Here is an 18,502-nt window from a genome sequence, read left to right as displayed (position 1 = left end):
ATAAGATTTTGCTGTAAATGTTACGTGGGAGGGCTGACTGATCGCATTACGTCTCATAAACAACGTTACTATCGTAGTGTATATGGTATCGCAGCGATTATCAAGGTCTAGTATTTGCACATGCACGATGAGAAGATACGGAGTATCTTTGTATTAATATGTGCTGCATTGTCATAAAAATCTTGAGAGGAAATTGAAGTGATAAAATCTCGAAGGTAATACATAAAAGTCTCAATAGAGTATTAAATGACAATTTACATTTGTCACATGTCCTAAAACTTTATTTACAACAATTCATAGATGTTTAATTTGACATAAGGTACTATTAAGTTTATATCGCCAGGATAAATTAATAATCAAGACTTTCCTTTCCCTCGATCAGTCTGGCAAAATTTATTTGTACTTAGGTACACGACCAAGTTTTCGGTCCTTATCAAGTGTATAACATTAATATTAGCAAGTCATTTTCTGCAATAAATACACAGGCAAAGTAATATAATATAAAAGTTATACAAATTATTAGGATGAACAACTTACTGAAAACACATCCTTACATTACAGAGGCCAGCAAACAAGTGATAAGTATGAGAAAATGCTATGTGTTTTTGTCATTGTCTTATATTTATCACTTGTTTGCTGGCCTCTGTGATGTAAGGATGTGTTTTTCATCAGGAATATCTCGCACACTATTCGTTATTTCGGAAGTCATTTTCAACCAGTAAGTTGTTCATCCTAATAATTTTTATAACTTTTATTATATTACTTTGCCTTTGTCTTCATTACAGAAAATGATTTGCTAATATTAATGTTATACACTTGATAAAATTTACAAAGAGACACAGAGAATCTACCGGTTGTTTATGACATACTTCTCAAAAACACATAGCATTGTCTCATCACTTGTTCGCTGGCCTCTGTCCTTTGTGATGTAAGGATGTTTTTCGTCAGGAATATCTCGCACACTATTCGTTATTTCGGAAGTCATTTTCAACCAGTAAGTTGTTCATCCTAATAATTTTTATAACTTTTATTATATTACTTTGCCTTTGTATTTATTACAGAAAATGACTTGCTAATATTAATGTTATATACTTGATAAAATTTACAAAGAGACACAGAGAATCTACCGGTTGTTTATGACATACTTCTCAAAAACACATAGCATTGTCTCATCACTTGTTCGCTGGCCTCTGTCCTTTGTGATGTAAGGATGTTTTTCGTCAGGAATATCTCGCACACTATTCGTTATTTCGGAAGTCATTTTCAACCAGTAAGTTGTTCATCCTAATAATTTTTATAACTTTTATTATATTACTTTGCCTTTGTATTTATTACAGAAAATGACTTGCTAATATTAATGTTATATACTTGATAAAATTTACAAAGAGACACAGAGAATCTACCGGTTGTTTATGACATACTTCTCAAAAACACATAGCATTGTCTCATCACTTGTTTGCTGGCCTCTGTCTTTTGTGATGTAAAGATGTTTTTCGTCAGGAATATCTCGCACACTATTCGTTATTTCGGAAGTCATTTTCAACCAGTAAGTTGTTCATCCTAATAATTTTTATAACTTTTATTATATTACTTTGCCTTTGTATTTATTACAGAAAATGACTTGCTAATATTAATGTTATATACTTGATAAGGCTCGAAACGTCGTGTACCTAACAATAAGTACAAATAATTTGCCAGACTGATCGAGGGAAAGGAAAATCTTAATTATTAATTTGACATAAACTTTATGAAACTTTATGCGCATTCTGCATCCTTGAAAGGATAGAAAATATATAATTCTTTTCTCGGCAATAAATAAGCTTTTATTTAAACGCTTTGAATTTTGTGTACACTGTGTTCTATTAATGTCTAAGTTTCAGTCGCTAAAAGTACTGCGACAATGCTCAAGACAATGTTTCAGGGACGAGTAACAATTTGTGAGCAGTCGCGCTATCAAAAACGTATATAGTGTGTCGAGCAAGAAAATATAATACAATCGGAAGTACTCGCTTACTATCGATATTGATCTCCCCAGACTAAAATAGTTACTATTATTCATTACGAAAACGTAAAACATAATACTTGTTCTCTTCTTCTTTAATATTATTAACGCATAACTTAAGAATTTTCGCAGGAAACGGGAGAGGAATAATTCCTTTTCTGACAAGGAGTGCACGTAACTGAGCAGCCTAAGAACTATACCCAACATTATAATTATGTCGTTAGTTGTATAATTATATACATATCACTTGGAAAAATTATCAAACGCATCGGACACACAAACGTTTAAGCAAAGTTTGAAAATACTTAAAAATACGGAAATCAGAATAACAAGCGTGTTCTCTCTATGCTTAACGGTGCCATTTAATTTTTTCCTTGGATATCAAGATAGGCCAAAACACTTTGTATTTTAAAATTCTTTAGCTGTTAAACCGTCGAAGACGAAGAAGTTAGCAAATACACATGTAGTTGGATTTGAGAAAAAGAAACGAGTCGTTTTCCTTGAAAAAGGAATAACGACTGCGAATGTCTTTTAATGTATGATTTCCACATCGATCTTTTTGATTCAAAGCTGCACTTTAAGTTTTGAAAATATCGCCGAGCTTCCCAAAATGAAAGACATTCCTCAAAGCAATAGAAATCTTATAACAGACGAATAGAAGAGTTTCAAGGAAGCATTTTCTCTCCTACATTTATTTATTTTTTAGCAGTATTCATACGTCTGCAATGAAATTAATTGTGTGTTCCCAATGATTAATTACATTTTAAATGAGTCCGAATAGCAATCATTTGCGTATCATCGTCGATATCTTAATATTTATTTGCTTTTCTTCTTGATTGCGATAAAAATCAAAAAGTTACAATTAAATTTAATTAATTAAATCTGATTGTTTCTTAAATGAATAAATATAAAATTCCTTATATAACGTGCGCTATTACAATTAAAACTAAGTTGCCGTCAAATAATACAGAAATAATGCATTTTTTCCGCAATCTTTTTTCTTAGGATGACGTAACGTGAACCTCGGACGGTATGACTCTCTGAAACGCAAACGAGTGGAATAACGGCTTCTCATGTAAACCTGTTCTTGCCGCATCATGCGGTTTTGAGTTGTCATTTAATTGACGTTATCAATTCTTTTAGAACGGATATGCCGCTTATTGCGTCATTGCGTGCGATATCGCATATCGAAAGGAAACGTTGTCTCAAATTGTCCGTTTATGCCTGCGCTTGAACGACTAGCCTCTAGGTTTGTGTCCCTTATGCACGAAAGGGTAAGGGCGTACGCTTCTTACGTAGAAAAAAGGGAAGAAAGTAAGTAGGTACGACGTCGTCACTATTCTAAGCGATTCAAAAAATAGGTACTTTACGAGGTAATTTAGATGCGCGGTTGGCATGTATAATGCCTTAGTTATTTACAATGGCACACACGCGTCACGTTTCATCGAATTCGTAATGTCATTAATATACAATGTAATCTCCTGGCCGCTCCTATTTTACACACCCTTCATGTCACCATCCACCCTTTCCCTGCGCCTCGGCGCGCTCGCATTTCCATACTGCCGCAGAGCAATTAATCTGGCCTGTCGTCCGCGTTAATTGCCCGCGGTATTATTCTCGCTGCAATCCGTGCAGTGAATCCCGCTCTCAGCCTAAAGTATGTACAATGTGAATAAGACAGGATGATCAATGGTGGCATTTCCCGTGTTCTGGATCACAACGCGCGTCGCGCGACGCAGCAAATCACCCCGAATTCGCACAGCGAACAGTGATCCCCGTATCGCGCCATGCGATCCAATAATCTATTATTGACATTACGGTTATTCGACCGGCGCATCACCGGTATCATCACGCATTTTCGTACGGACGAGAACTCAGGAGAGACGGAGCCTGGTGTACCGACCACTCGTTGATCATCCTAACGCGGAATCGGTATACAATATTTTCCGTATCGAAAAATAGCTGGACCAGCCAAACAACGGCGTATCTACGCTCGACGCCATCCGCGAGGGAGGAGCTACTTGACGAAAAAGAAAAAAAATCTATCCTGCGACAGTCGCGTGTATATTCGCGGAAGGTGCACGAGATCACCTCTCATGCGACACCGAATGCCGAGTGTACCTCATGAATATATCCTGCACTGGTAGTATATTGCATCGAAATGTCACGTAATGGCACCGCGTGACGCCTCGAATACTCATTTTCGCTTTATCCGACGAAATGAGGGTCATTAATAAAAGCACGCGCCGCTGCGACGTTTTTTAAGTGGTGGAATTAATGCTGTTACAGCTGAGGATTGCACGCGCGCGCGCGTGTTTAAACAAAAGTTTCAAATGTGTGTAAAATTTAAGCCATTCGCAGAGCCTGTATGTAAAATAATTATTTTCTTGCGCAACATATTCTAATCAATTAAAAGCATAACTCCTGTATACCTGACGTAATTATATGCCGAACTGAGCGCCGAACGTACAACTGTATAATGCAGATTTAATCGATCATGTTCCTACCGTTTAAAATTGTTCATTAAAATGATCTTTTTGTACATTAAATATATAAAAAATTGTTTAAATTATATTCAAACGTATTTTATATTTTTTCAGAAGCTTCAAGTAAAAATACATTAAGTGCATTAAATAAAAGTATTTGCAAGATGATAAAGGAATTAATTAATAAGAAAATAATTTCGTGAAATAAAAAAAATGTTATATAAATTAGTTTTTAAATAAATAAATTTAAGAATTAAGTTACAATAGCCACAAAATAGTTTTTGTTGATTTCCTAATTTCATTATATTTATTTTTTACTCCTGCTTTGCACATTTTTACTTAAAACAAATTATGAAACTGAAAATAATTCGTTTAAAAAAATACTTTTTTTCGGGAATATTTTTGGAGCCAAAATCGATTAACTCTGGGCTGCAATTACACACGAAGAATGGAACTTCCTCCGAAGGGAGGAATTGAAAACGCATGTTTAATCGGGGCCGTGTAGAGTAAACAAATTGGCTACGTTTGGCTAACGACTCGATTATACGCAATTTTATTGTCTAGTCATTTCGACGTTTCTCTCACGTGAAGAGATCAAACTATCTAAAAGAAAAAAACAATCATGGCGTACAACTAAAATCAGATTGACTCGGACGAAATCAACGATCCTGCGTCCGATAGTCTTCGCACTCATGCCTAAATCATTACTAAAAAGCCAAAACGCTCTCTCTATTCTCTTCGCTATATTGTTTGTCCGCTATATGCAGCTATTGTAATCCACCTGATGATCCACAATTTTAATCAGAAGTATAACGTTCGACGACTCGAACACTCTATAAACCACCGTGACGCAATTGGTCGTTCTCGCGTTATACTTCTAAATTCTGTTATTCCATTTTACCATATTGCTTTTAAGTGGTGCCTCGACCCGACAGATTGAGCTCGATTTGTAGCGAATTCACGATTCACTCTATATCTACTTACATACGCACGTATTACGTATTTACGTATTTATATACGAGAAGATCGGTCAACACTCTTTATATTTCGAGCGATCAACAAACGAGCAGCGCAAACGCTTTCTTTTTTGTCAGACTTTGGAAGATGCGCGTTCAAGATTCGCGCTCGATCCAAGTTTTTCATTTTAAGTGTGACACGTCAAAAAGTGTTTTGGTTTAATCTGATTTTGCGCTCCTCGTTCATTTTTCGTTCACTCAATACATTTCACTTTGAGGATGCACGGCCCCGAACATCAATGACTGTAGACATATAAAGACCAAACTGTCCAAATGAATTTCTTGTCGAACATCTAAGATTCTTTGCATGGCAAATAAATGTTTAGATCGGAGACGACAGATTATTCTCTATTACGGAGATTATTCGCTATTAAAATATAATTTCTTTTGCAAGTATTCACAAATCAATGACCGATATATAACTATATTTATGTGTACACTTGTTTATGTGGTACGCTTATTCCACGAATACTGAGCATATAACTTAACGATAGCCTGTGCGGCCTTTATATATATATAATCACTGCCGATATCTAGCTCCGTACTTTCGGTATAACTCGCGCAAGTGTACGGAAGAAATCACGCCGGTGATGCACTCTCTTAAAAGTTCATTACATCCATTTTAAAGGCCCTACCCTGCATTGCTTTGTTCGCGAGTTTACCCAATGGCGGTGCGGAATTGTTATCATCGTCGCTATTAATGTCCTCATCCTCCTCTGGGAAGTCCTCGAGTCGCTCGTGATATTCGTCAAGCTGAAAAAATTATAAAATTAGTAATGTTAAATATTTCTATTTGCGATCAATCAAATGAAAGAAAAAGTGCACGAGGCCACGTTTTTAATTTTCGGCACGAAAAAGCAAAAATATTATTCGTAAATAAATTCCATTAGAAATATTTAATGGAAAAAACATTATTATTGATAAAAGTTGCTTTTCCGATTTTCGTAATAGCTCAAGAAATCGTGATTGAAAAGAAGAATTATCTCATTTAATCTCCAATATACAGGGTGAGGCACCTAAAACAGGCCACCTGAATATCTTGGCTGTTATTGGTGATAGAACAAAATGTGTCAGACCAAACTTGCATGGTTTCGAGGGACACATAATTTGTTCTAAATAGTTTTTTATTAGGTGGACGTGTAGAGGTCATATGAAGGCCAACTTCGTTTTTTTAAATGGTATGATATGTTTTTTTATGTACCATCTAGTAGAGCGTTTGAAGATGCGCACATTGATCTACGGGTCAAATTCATTCAAGGTCACTGAAGGCCAACTGCAAGGGAAAATAATTTACTTTATATTGCCTAGAGTTCTTTGCTATTAAAAATACTGTAAACTCAGAAATGAAAAAGTTCTAGCCCTTAAAAATTTTTTCTTTTTTCGCGAAGTTCTGAGTTGTGGTTATCATTATTTTTTATATTGCCTAGAGTTCTCTGCTATTGAAAATACCGTAAATTCAGAAATAAAAAAGTTCTAACCGTTAGAAATTTTTTCTTTTTCCGCGAAGTTTTGAGTTGTTATTATTATTTTTTATATTGCCTAGAGTTCTCTGCTATTGAAAATACCGTAAATTCAGAAATGAAAAAGTTCTCGAGTTTAAAATTTTTTTCTTCTCAGAGGAGTTCTGAGTTGATGATATTATTTTTTATATTGCCTAGAGTTCTCCGCTATTGAAAATACCGTAAACTCAAAAATGAAAAAGTTCTAGCACTTAGAAATTTTAGCCTTTAGTGACCTTGAATGATTTTGATTCGTAGATCAATGTGCGCATCTTCAAACGCTCTACTAGATGGTACGTAAAAAAACATCATACCATTTAAAAAAACGAAGTTGACCTTCATATGACCTCTACGCGTCCACCTAATAAAAAACTATTTAGAACAAATTATGTGTCCCTCGAAACCATGCAAGTTTGGTCTGACACATTTTGTTCTATCACCAATAACAGCCGAGATATTCCGGTGGCCTGTTTTAGGTGCCTCACCCTGTATATGTATAAACAATCGTAGTCTCACATAGAAAATCAAAAGGTTCAGTATCATTAGTGATTTATGCTTCTGAACAAACCTCTGCTCAGTTTCCGCTCTAGCCGGATATCGAAAAGAAAACAAATAAGAGCTATTTATGAATTTTTAAATCCCGCGAGTCACAAATTTTTAACATATGAAGATTCGTAAATAGCTTTCACGTTCTTCTTGAATTATTTGTTTTGTATTTCTGCGTAGTGAGCAGAGCCAGAGTGAGTAGATACAGAATTTTAGATCATCAGTATGACTACGCAGTACGTCGTTTAATAGTCGCGATAGATCAGTTGTATTGTCGTATGCATACATGAGTGTATCTTCATTCTTGCACAAGAAAGATGGGAACCCCTAGTGACTGATGATAATTATAGATTTTTATGTTTGACATGCTAATCAAGCAAAACTTTGAGACACTTACTTACCAAAAGCAAGCATTCATTGTATTATGGATCCTAAGTTTATATCTCCTGATTTTCTGCTTGTTATAAATTTATCATAATAATTTTACTATATGTGAGAACGTTGATTTTTATCATTTATATATTGTATTATTAAAATCTGCGCGCGCGATATGTACGATATTTGATATATAAAATCGAGAGAGCTAATCATGCAATCTATGGATGATGATGATTTTTTTGTCATGATCAGTGTAACGTATTATATATCAAAGTTGTTTGAGACGTTTGGCGTTAGTATATCATTCCATTATTTAAGAAATCGTGCAGTTAATTGATCGCGATGTTGAATTTTCTCGCACGTGACGAGTATTGGTTTTTAATGTGTGGCAGAAAGAGAAGACAAAAATAGAACCGTTGAATACTGCAAAGAGCGCCGTGTATTTCCGTGTACCGTATTACCGTATTCCTCGCATTGTGCGCGTCGGCATGTATGATGTATATGCTAAATATGTAACATCGTGTACATACATGTGAGACGATGAATGCACTAGGAGTAACATTCAGGATGCATTCACAAAAGTTAATACTGCGAACTCACGTGTAATGTAGCTACGGGGATATCGAGTAATCGACGTTACCACAGACAGAACGGATGCTTACCTACAACTGCAGATCGTACGTTCAAATGTGAGTTACCTGAGCATTTCGCTTAATTGGCCCACCATGAGAAACTTGCGGCATTAACTTATTACGGGATCAACAAGCAACATCGCGATTACGTCTGTTTAATTCTGTTTAATCGGGCGAGGCCACGCGGCGATTAAACAATATTACATTAAACGGCAATACATTAGCCAGCCCGTGGTGCGCTAATTAAGCTGCTGCTCCGTTTACACAGCTACTTTCGGAAGGGGAGAGCAACGCTACTTGTCTAGGAACAATCATTTCAAGGGAAAGAAGGAACGCTACTTGTACAAAACGATTATCTCACTGGGGAGGGCAGCGTGCGTTTATTTCCGTCTCGATTTGTCGAAACGGTGGATCGTTCATCACGACTTTTATTGTACCACACACATTCATGTCACGAACGACCACAAGCCACATCGTTATCCTCGCGGGCATTTTTCCCGCGCGGTTTCCTTCATCGCACAACCTCCAACGACCACAACTCATTACGTTTCTACATATAGATACATATTAGCTACGCTGTAACGACGTAGGCTGTACTTACATCGACGTCGCCCATCATCTCCTTAGTAGAGACCGTGGTGTCGATACGACGGATACTGCCCTGATGTATGTCCACGTCGAGTTTGACACATTGGAATCGCCGTAAGAGGAAAACGATTGGAATCGGAGCGATGCCCGCGAAAATGATGGCGGCGGCGATCGCGAGCACCCAGCCGGGATAACTCGTCTCCACTGCTTTACCCTAGATACATACAAAAAATATTAGATAAGATGTTATACATGTAAGAAATGTTTTACTATGCTAGAATCGATAATTTTACCAATTCTGCATTCCACGCTGAGTAATGCGGTTTCTTGATGAACATGGAAGCGATGCTGGACACGAGGATGCAAACCATTATTATGGGAGCAAGAAACCGCCACGTGACTTGCCAATAAACGCCTGGCCTGTATCCAGTCATCTCCTCGATGTCTTTCGTGAACCTGCATGTGCATCCGTGATTGTCAATCTGTCTCATTTGAAAAAAAAAACCAAATATAATTGCATAACTTTAATAAAGCTTACTTCTCGTGGCCATATACGAAGACTACGGAGATCATTTCCATGAGGGCGACCATTACGAGACCAATGGTGCCGGCGAAGCTGTCAAACATCTTCAACCAGTACTCCCCAGCACCGGTACAGAAGATGAATCCCACGCAAAAGCACATGAAACAGACGACACCTGAAGCAACAAATTAGATAATTAAAAACTAACATTATTAACAATTTTCTTGACAGACTGGATTGATGGGTCAGCACTCACCCGTCATATATTGTTTTTTTATTCTCTTGAATAGGTCTATGTCGAAGATTACGCATAGCATGCCCTCGAGTATGCCGATTTGCGAACCCAGACCAAGAGCTAGCAGCATCATGAAGAAAATGCAAGACCAAAATGGTGCACCCGGTAATTCTACGATCGCCTGGGTAAACACGATAAAGGCCAGTCCGGTACCTTCGGCGGCCTAAAAAAGATCGACGGACGATTATCATTGAAGTAGTTCATGACAATATGCCGAATAAGTTCATGGAACTGTCGTTTCTCACGTCGTTCAGTTCCTCGCTGAGGCTGCACGATTTCATCGTGAGGTTCGTCCCCGAGAAGTTGAAAGTGGGCATAAGCTGTTTGTATTCCTCGAAGTTAAACGTGGTCGAATTGTCCAGGAAGTCATTGTCAACCAGGATTTCTCTCGCGCTAAAAGAAAAAGAATTCAATGTTTTTTTTCTGTGCGTCTCTTTGATCTTCGCCATATCAATTAATATAAATGCCCCATCCCATTACGACTCGGCTTTCCCTCCCCAAATTTCTAAATGCTCATCCGTCGACGCCTGACTCCTACAATTTAATCAATTTAAATTGTAGTGATAGATTTACGTGCATTAACAACGTAACTACACGTATGTCTTGCAATTTAATGATAATAATAGTAGCGTAAATCATTACACGCACTAAAACGTAGTTCTTGTGCAATTTTGATAAGTTAATTTACTTGAGACTTTTCTTGACATGAGTTCGACTTTAATAATACAACTGTGCTAAAAGAGCGACCAACACGCTTCTTCCGAACGAGCGGCAATAATATATTATCATGGATGCATTTGGAGACACATCCTGCAGTCGTGGACGATGAAGGCATCTATGGGCTTTCTCTTTTTTTTTCGGCTCTCTACACCCTCTTCGCATTGGCGAGTTTAGAAACGATGGCCGCGCTTGCGGTCGCATTACCTGGCGACGCACTTGTCCACGTTTGACATAGCCTTGAACCCCAAAATGGCGAAAATGACAACGCTCGCGTAAATGGCAGTAAACGCGTTGCACACGCTCACCAGGATCACGTCCCTCACGCAGTTGTTGTTGGGAGTGTTGTAGCTGCCAAATGCGATCAGAGAACCGAACGCCAGTCCGAAGCTATAGAACACCTGAGTCGCCGCGTCAAGCCAGACCATAGGGTCCAACAGTTTCTCGACCTTGAACGAATAAAATCAAATGTCATGTCTAATGTCCGGCCTTTTGCACCGAGGCTCACGTTTCTTCGATTTAGAGAGCAGTCAGCGGGATCGATCGTCACCTTTGGTGTGTACATGTGCGCCAATCCAGCGCTCGCACCCTTCAACGTTATCCCACGGATGAAGAAAATAGTCAGGACGAGATACGGGAACATGGACGTGAAGTATACCACCTAGGTATTTAATTGATCTTAATAGCAGTTTATTAATGTAAACGATGGAAACAGTTTAAACATGAGTATGATCCCACCTTGCCTGACGACTGTATCCCCTTCATGACAATGAAGAATACGACGAGCCAGCTAAGCAAGAGGCAAAGTATGATCCACCACTTCAAGCCTTCACCGTCCTCGATCGATGGTGCCGCGTCCAAGGTGGTCCTGTACCAAAAATACGCAGTCTCCGAACTTCTTTCACATTCCTCGAACGGTTTCCCGTTTTCATTTACCGGGCATGTTGCCCACGGCAGTGAGTCCTAAATTGTGTCAAAACGTACAAGTAGATCAATAGGTGCTTTAACGAGCAATTGCGTATTAGCTAAAGCGACACTTTAAATGGCGAATCGATGGCATATTATAGTCAGATTTACAAGCATGTTACGACTTTTGTGAATGGCTTATAATAGCGTTTTGCAACCACAGAAAATGCAGTACTATATTACTTATTATTTAAAAATGATTTATACTTACACCGAATTTGATCGTGACAGCCTAATCGGAAACATCAAACAGAAAAACATTTGATTAATATTTTACAAATGTATGAAAAATATTAAGTTACGACCGTAACTGATAATTGCAGTCGAGAATCATTTTACAATTATAATATTTCATTCTTTGTGCGCGCATGTTCAGAGAGAAGTGTTCAATTTTATCGTTTACGATTAAAAAATTTTCTTAGTTTACTTCTTTCAGTTTCTATCATCTTTAATAAAAATATGTATATTTTAAGCATTTTGTATAATCATAATTAATGTCCTTCAGTGATTATTTTATATAAACCTATATTAGGACCACGAAAACGTAGTGGAGGAACGACAGCTACTTAAGATGTCTCGACGTAAATTAGCGTGGCGTCAATCGGCACTACGAACTATATCGACCTGCTTACCTCGAGCGACTTGAAAAGGTAGAAGAAGCACCAGGTAATAATCACGTTGTAGTAAAGTGCAACGAAAAACGTAACTATACACGACGCGATCCCTATGCCGCCTAACCAAGGGTGTATCGTATTCCAAACACCCAGGGCACCCTGTCGCATACGTTGTCCGAGGCCCAGCTCGATCAGGAAGAGGGGTACACCCTCTAAGATGAGCATCACGAAAAAAGGGATGAGGAAGGCACCTAAAATATACATGAAGCATATCTCGATTTAGTACAATTATAATATAAAAAAGCTTCAGGAAATGTACAACGCTTATCATAAAAATGCATTATAATTTTGTGACGTTCCTTAAACAACGCGTCCCCTTAATTTGTCTACTAATGAAGCGAATACACTGCACGTAAATGATTTTCCTATTTTATCACACGCTGCGTCATCCGTGTTTTTGCATCCCTAACACGTTCCTCTCTCCCTTTACCTTTAGATGTCTAGTTTCGCGGTCGTAGCTGGAGCGCCTTGTATTGATCGAGCTACCTAAGTCCTAACTTGTTCAGCCACTCCACCACATCAACGATTTTTTTGACATTCGCATAATCCGGAGCCAACCGGAGTCATGGAAACGACATCCTCATTGACTAAGATTCCCCTTAACATGTCTTCCTCTTCCATATAGTCGTATGAAGACGTAAAATCATGACTGACGCTCCCAATTCCAGCGATTTTAGTTATACCTGATTAAAACTAGGTTGCTAAATTTTTATATCAATGTTGAATATCCTATTGGTAACAGGAATAAAGTTGTGAGGTAAGCTGTGATTGAGAGGATAGAACAACTGAAACTGACGTGCAGGAGCAATCATCAATCTCAAAAGTGATTGCGTTCTTTCTTTATGAGTTTCATGATAACATCAGTGACAATCGATGCTGTACGTCGTTTAGCATGTTAATGGCTCGCGACATGGACACTCTGTTTAAAGCTGCTATTATATTAGGGCCAGCAGTGGATGTTAAACCGTCGCGTGTGCTTTCTGGTACACAGTGGTATGGATCGATCGATAGACGTTCGGCGACGCGTCAGGCCGAACCCGACACGGTACGGCGCAACGAGGAAATTTCCATTGAAAACTGAAGCTTTGACACATACTGTTCAATAAAGGTGTGCGTATCCACGTGCGGGTGAGAATCACAAAAGTCGATAACCGAAAGTGACTCATGGCTGTTCAATCTTTTTTCATCAGTGAATGTGCAATTTAACGTCAAAACCTCGCCAAGTTCACCTCGCAGCCATGATATAAAACTCAAGATATTTCATCACACTTGGAGTAAAATATTTTTATCCGAACGTTTATTTCTCTAAATCATTTCAAAAAATTCATATTTCTGAAAAGTGAGTTCTAGAACAGTGAGGAAATAAATGAATAATTTTTCAATTCCGCATTTCCTGCGCGTAAGAGATTCAACTCGGTTGATTCGAATCTTGATTTACAGCGGTATTTTTAAATCCGGATCTCGCACAAGTGGAAGAGGGATCCTGACGCTTTCAGGCGAAAGTATTACCTACGATGACGAAGGTATTAGGTATTAGAAACGATGTCCGAGAAAACAGAATCTGCGCAGTTGTGCTGGATTGGTAACCGATATGATCCCGACACGTATAAACTCTGACGTCGCAATCACGCGAGAGCCAATCGTGCATTTCTCGTGACCTACCTCCGCGAAAATAGACGTATGTTAAGCAGCTATTTATGCAGTTGCTAAGAAAAAGTTCATTTTCCGAAATTGGCAGGTGCCTAAAACGATTCGAGGCACGAGATCAAGTCTCGCGCGATAGCGGATGTTCTCCATTCGGGAAATTCACAAAATCATAAAATCTGTCAGATTGCGATGTATGAGTGCGTGTTGTGTACTCATATTTTATGCAACGCCAAACAAAATGTCACGCGTTACTGATGCGTACATCTTTAGCATTTGCGGTTGGTCGACCTTTTACGTCAGGTTGAATTAAATCAAGTGTAACCTTGAACTAACTTTATCTTGATGAATAACAGATGCTCCATATTGATTTTTTACTATTTTATTTCATCCATTGCAATGCTGTACTGAATGGACCTGCTTATTTAACTTATATGAATGCAAATAGTGAAGCCATATAGTTTTGATAGAATATCCGTAAAGTTATATGGAAAGCTGAAAAAATGTCAAATCCGGATCCCTAACATGGATAATTTTCAGAATATTATCTTGCATCTTGCATCAACATGATCATAAATGTATCAATCTCACAAGGAGGAATTTATTAGTCTTATATATAGCAAGAAAGAGTCTATAATTTATAGCCAGGTATATATACTTCCAGGTATACACCCAGTACTTTTCCATACAAAAAATAGTCTCGTTATTAGCACGTCATTTTTATTAAAAATATAAAATAACGAAAATTAAATAAAAGCAAATAATGATTTTTCGGATTACACAGATTTCCGTTCTATAAAACTAAAGATTGGATTAAACAATATAAAATTATCAAATACCAGAATTTTTTGATATAAATTTATTACATTTTAATGGAACTAGACCAGACAAACGCAAACGAAATTCTACAGTTAATGAAAATTAAACAAACTATGCAAAATCAAAATGTTCATCGCATAAGTTGAATAAATCGCCAAGCATGGTTAGCATTATATTATAAGAATATGTTTTGCTGCAATTAAAGTAAATAAAAAAAGATTGGTATAATTATATATTCCAAGAGAAAATAACGAAATGTGACAACCGTAGTAATGCAATCAAGACTGGATAGCGTAATTTTCACATTACGAAAATCGCAATTGCGTGGCTGTTAAATGTATTAATTGTCGAAAATAGCCGATACGTGTCTTTAAGGACGTGAATGCGCGGAATATTTCGTCGCAGTTATATTTAACGCCGGCGTGGGACTGTGAATACCTGAAAATAGTCGTTGACTAGTATAGTTAGCCATGTGCTGCTATACCAGCTCCACTGCCCTCGTATCGAGCAACCTTGTCCCTGCTCTTCTTTACATCCGACATCATAGAGGCTAACACTGACCATTAGTTGACAAAAGTTACCTTCAGTATTGCAATTTTACGATGAATTTTTGCGATAATCAGTTTATATAATATGTTGACACGCATCATAGTTTATCACTCGTTGAGCAACTCGAAATTTATATCAAATATACGTCAATATATAAAAATTCAACGTTACAAAAAGTGAACTTTTGTTTTCGCAATTTCGAAATTCACAATTTCATAAAGTGATTTTAATAAATTTTTAAAAATTTACTTTCTTTTGTACTGAATTGCATTTTCCGCGCAGTATCAACATTGTTCATGCTATTTTACAACATATAAAAAGAAAAATGTACTTTTATCTTGACACCATGTTATGGATATAAGAGAAAAATTGATGTTCTTTCTATTGGACAATATATGCATACATTACATGTGTGCGTGCTCATATACATGAGAAACTGGAGTTCACCTAGCTATCCACTGACACGCACGTGGTTCAAGAACGCGTTGGAGTGTTACCTACTGCATGAAGGTCGTAAAAATAAAAACGTACAGCTTACCAATAATATCACAGGTGTGCGGGGAGATGCGACGCGTAAATTAAAATAAAGACGATGCCCCCTTACGTACTTATGTATAACATCTCCCGTATCTATGTACATAGCGTTACGATTGTTCAAATCGATATGTCAATACTCACCACCTCCGTTCTGTTGGCACAGGTAAGGAAACCTCCAGATGTTGCCCAGACCCACGCTGTATCCGATAATACTGAGGAAGAATTGCATTTTCCCGCTCCATGCCGCCCTATTTTCTTCCTTCGTCTCCTGGGTGTTGACGACATTCTGGTTCACCACGATCGTCACGTTCTGGGCGGGTTGGCGGTGGTCGTTTAAGGGAGCCAGCTCATGCCCGTTTCTCGTGGTCTCGCTCTTGACTACCATCCTCCCGAGAGTTTCGATGGGCACAGAGAACCGATCACCTACCCCACTGGGTAGTGTACTCAATTGAGATCTTTAGCGCACTCTTTGTGTCTGCTTGCTGGGGACCACCCGCGGCGATCCCACGTGTCGCCTCTCCTTCGCTTCTCCCGTTAGCTCTGTTTATTCCCTTTCTTGTGTACACGCGTACCCACTCTCTTTCCCGTCTCCAAATTATGCGACACGATTTGGCAGAAACACGCGTACCTTTGCGTCCAAGAATTCGCGGGTCTCCACTGATGTATCACTGCCGCTCTCTACCGCCAGGATCGATTCCAGCGAGAGTGAGGATGACACTCGGCGGTAACGAGCAGCGGATGTACAATAATAACGGAGGATGTAACAATAACGTGAATAACAATAACAACAACAGTAGCTATAGTCTATATCTTCACTATTTTATCTGAACGTTAACAATCCGCGCTGTCGTGTCCGTAAAAATACTGAGATCGGCCCTTCCCTCGAAGAGCAACCGGTGACAGTTTGCTCTTCAATGTTATGTACACACACTTCTGCACGGGAGAAAAATAGTCTTCACGTCCGGGCTCCGTTCGTCTGCTTCTGATACGTACGTGCCTCGGCGGTGCTCTTTATTGACTGTTTGCAGACGCATACGCGACCGCGTAGAAGCGGGTTGCGGCAGGATGGAAAGGGTGTAGGGTACGAAAAAGGTACGTCATAGGGTAGGCCAGGACCTATTCGCGAAATGGAGTGGGCGGCTGGTGGGTGACCCAATAAAAATCGAGCACCGGTTGGCGCGTAGTCATGGAGGAAAATCCCCGTATCGCCTGAGACGCGTGTTGCAGCACTCGCTATCGAAGATTACATCAAATGACGGGGTAGATACACGGAGCTACTACCATGCGCTACCTTTCACTGACATTGATGGAAGAAACGACAGACAGCCCGGCGAGGGTTTACACCTTGCGTTGCCTTACGTTTGGAAGCAATCGTAGCGCGAAGAACGGAGTGGGAAGGGGTCGAATGAAAGTACGCGTGTCGTTAATAGCCACCGTCGGGACGAAATATCGATCCCCCGCGCGGAAGCGAGATATCCAAATCAGGTAGAGAGAAAGAAAGAAGAAGTGAAGAGAGAGAGAGAGAGGGATGAGGTAAAGGGAGAGACGAGGAAACTGACTGAGATTTCTGGCTTCTCGAAGCAGCTGACGAGATGCGACGTCTGAACTCCAAAAATAGCTCGATAATCAGGATATTCTCGTCAGCCTTTAAACGAGCGGCACTTCAGCTTCAGCCAAAATCAACATCCAAGTAATCTGTACATCGGAGTCGAATTCCTTTAAGTCGCTGCCGCGTGCGGATCGGTATAGTTGGAAGTCACGAGTCCAGCGTCATCGTAGCTGGTCCCCCTCGGCTCGGCTCTGCGCGCGAGGAAGACGTGGTGGTAGTCGTCGACGTTGGCGTTGCGCTCTGCCTCCTCGTCGTCGTCGTCGTGGTAGTTGTCGTTGTCTCGGTTTTTGATACGAAAAGCAGGTCGTGGAGTTCACTTCTCTTTCGCGAGTCTGTTACTTAAACTCGATAGTCTTCGGACGAATTAGACCGACATCGCAGCGGACGCACGTCGTTTGTCGTTGAGGAACGAGACCCCCGGAGCATTTGGTACCCATGTATACGCGCTTCTCACTAACGTGCGTCGGTCTTCGCCTTTGTCTCTCCCCCTGCGTCCTCGTTGCTCTTCGCGTCGGCAGAAAGGCGAGAAGCGCGAAGCGGTGAGCCCGCGTAAAATTTCGCAACGTGGGCCTCGGTTGGATATGCGTCTCGTACGAACGTCGATATCGGACTGAGCAGCCGCTGGGTGCGCGACGATGTGCGCGAGGGAATGAGCCTACGGAACGGGAACCTCTGGAGCGACATCGACGTCTCTACAGTACGACGAAGGTTCGTTCTACCGGTGGTCTGGATCCCCGATTGGCCGAGGTAATTGCGCACGTACGCGCATACGCCGGCCGGCCGACCCTTTTCAAACGGTGGAGAGCCGGGTGTGTAGCAAGCGTTGTTATCTTATTATATTATGGAGCAGAGAAGCTCTGCTGGTGTACGTGCGATGGGGTAGAAATATTCGAGACACCGATCTGAGGTGCGATCTCCTCCTCTCGGGAAAATGCCCAGATTTCGACACGCCGTCAGCGCACTTGACGTTGAATTGACTCTTAATAGACCAATTAGTAGAGCAACATTGATGAAAATCATCG

The 18,502-nt window shown here is 39.6% G+C and overlaps 1 protein-coding gene and 2 long non-coding RNA genes across 4 annotated transcripts; 2 read left to right on the top strand and 1 right to left on the bottom strand.

Moving 5' to 3' along the window:
• Positions 1-4,576, top strand: LOC105281374. The gene is made up of 2 exons (XR_894303.3): positions 1-718; positions 786-4,576. It is a non-coding gene; the product is annotated as an uncharacterized LOC105281374 (long non-coding RNA).
• Positions 4,577-4,872: 296 nt separating this feature from the next.
• On the bottom strand, positions 4,873-18,052 carry LOC105281366 (sodium- and chloride-dependent transporter XTRP3). 2 transcript variants are annotated; one of them, XR_894299.3, is made up of 13 exons: positions 16,013-18,052; positions 12,281-12,513; positions 11,860-11,880; positions 11,421-11,645; positions 11,233-11,343; positions 10,890-11,131; positions 10,211-10,358; positions 9,927-10,128; positions 9,686-9,845; positions 9,441-9,603; positions 9,161-9,361; positions 8,528-8,595; positions 6,133-6,257 (listed from the first exon to the last, which is right to left on the bottom strand). XR_894299.3 is itself a non-coding variant. In XM_011342517.3 (12 exons), the coding sequence occupies exons 1-12, from the start codon at positions 16,254-16,256 to the stop codon at positions 6,105-6,107; spliced, it is 2,103 nt and encodes a 700-aa protein (XP_011340819.2). In that variant the 3' UTR covers positions 4,873-6,104. The 2 variants fall into 2 exon arrangements, 1 of the variants encoding a protein (XP_011340819.2); XM_011342517.3 differs by lacking the exon at positions 8,528-8,595 and having other exon boundaries at positions 4,873-6,257; positions 16,013-16,256.
• Positions 12,514-15,580, top strand: LOC109611099. The gene is made up of 2 exons (XR_002193428.1): positions 12,514-13,661; positions 13,763-15,580. It is a non-coding gene; the product is annotated as an uncharacterized LOC109611099 (long non-coding RNA).
• Positions 18,053-18,502: the final 450 nt, after the last annotated feature.

The sequence above is a fragment of the Ooceraea biroi genome, chromosome 3 (assembly GCF_003672135.1).
Source record: "Ooceraea biroi isolate clonal line C1 chromosome 3, Obir_v5.4, whole genome shotgun sequence".
Taxonomy (NCBI): Eukaryota; Metazoa; Arthropoda; class Insecta; order Hymenoptera; family Formicidae; genus Ooceraea; species Ooceraea biroi.
The sequence above is the reverse complement of the archived record's forward strand: the minus strand, read 5'-3'. Positions and strand labels throughout refer to the sequence as shown.

What these genes read in the sequence shown, in the direction of transcription:
- LOC105281366 (XM_011342517.3), bottom strand. Translation starts at nt 16,256, where the DNA reads ATGGTAGTCAAGAGCGAGACCACGAGAAACGGGCATGAGCTGGCTCCC. An exon ending in ACCTTTTCAAGTCGCTCGAG is followed by an intron (nt 11,881 to 12,280) that starts GTAAGCAGGTCG and finishes GTTTCCGATTAG; the next exon opens with GCTGTCACGATCAAATTCGG. An exon ending in CAGCGTGGAATGCAGAATTG is followed by an intron (nt 9,362 to 9,440) that starts GTAAAATTATCG and finishes GTATGTATCTAG; the next exon opens with GGTAAAGCAGTGGAGACGAG.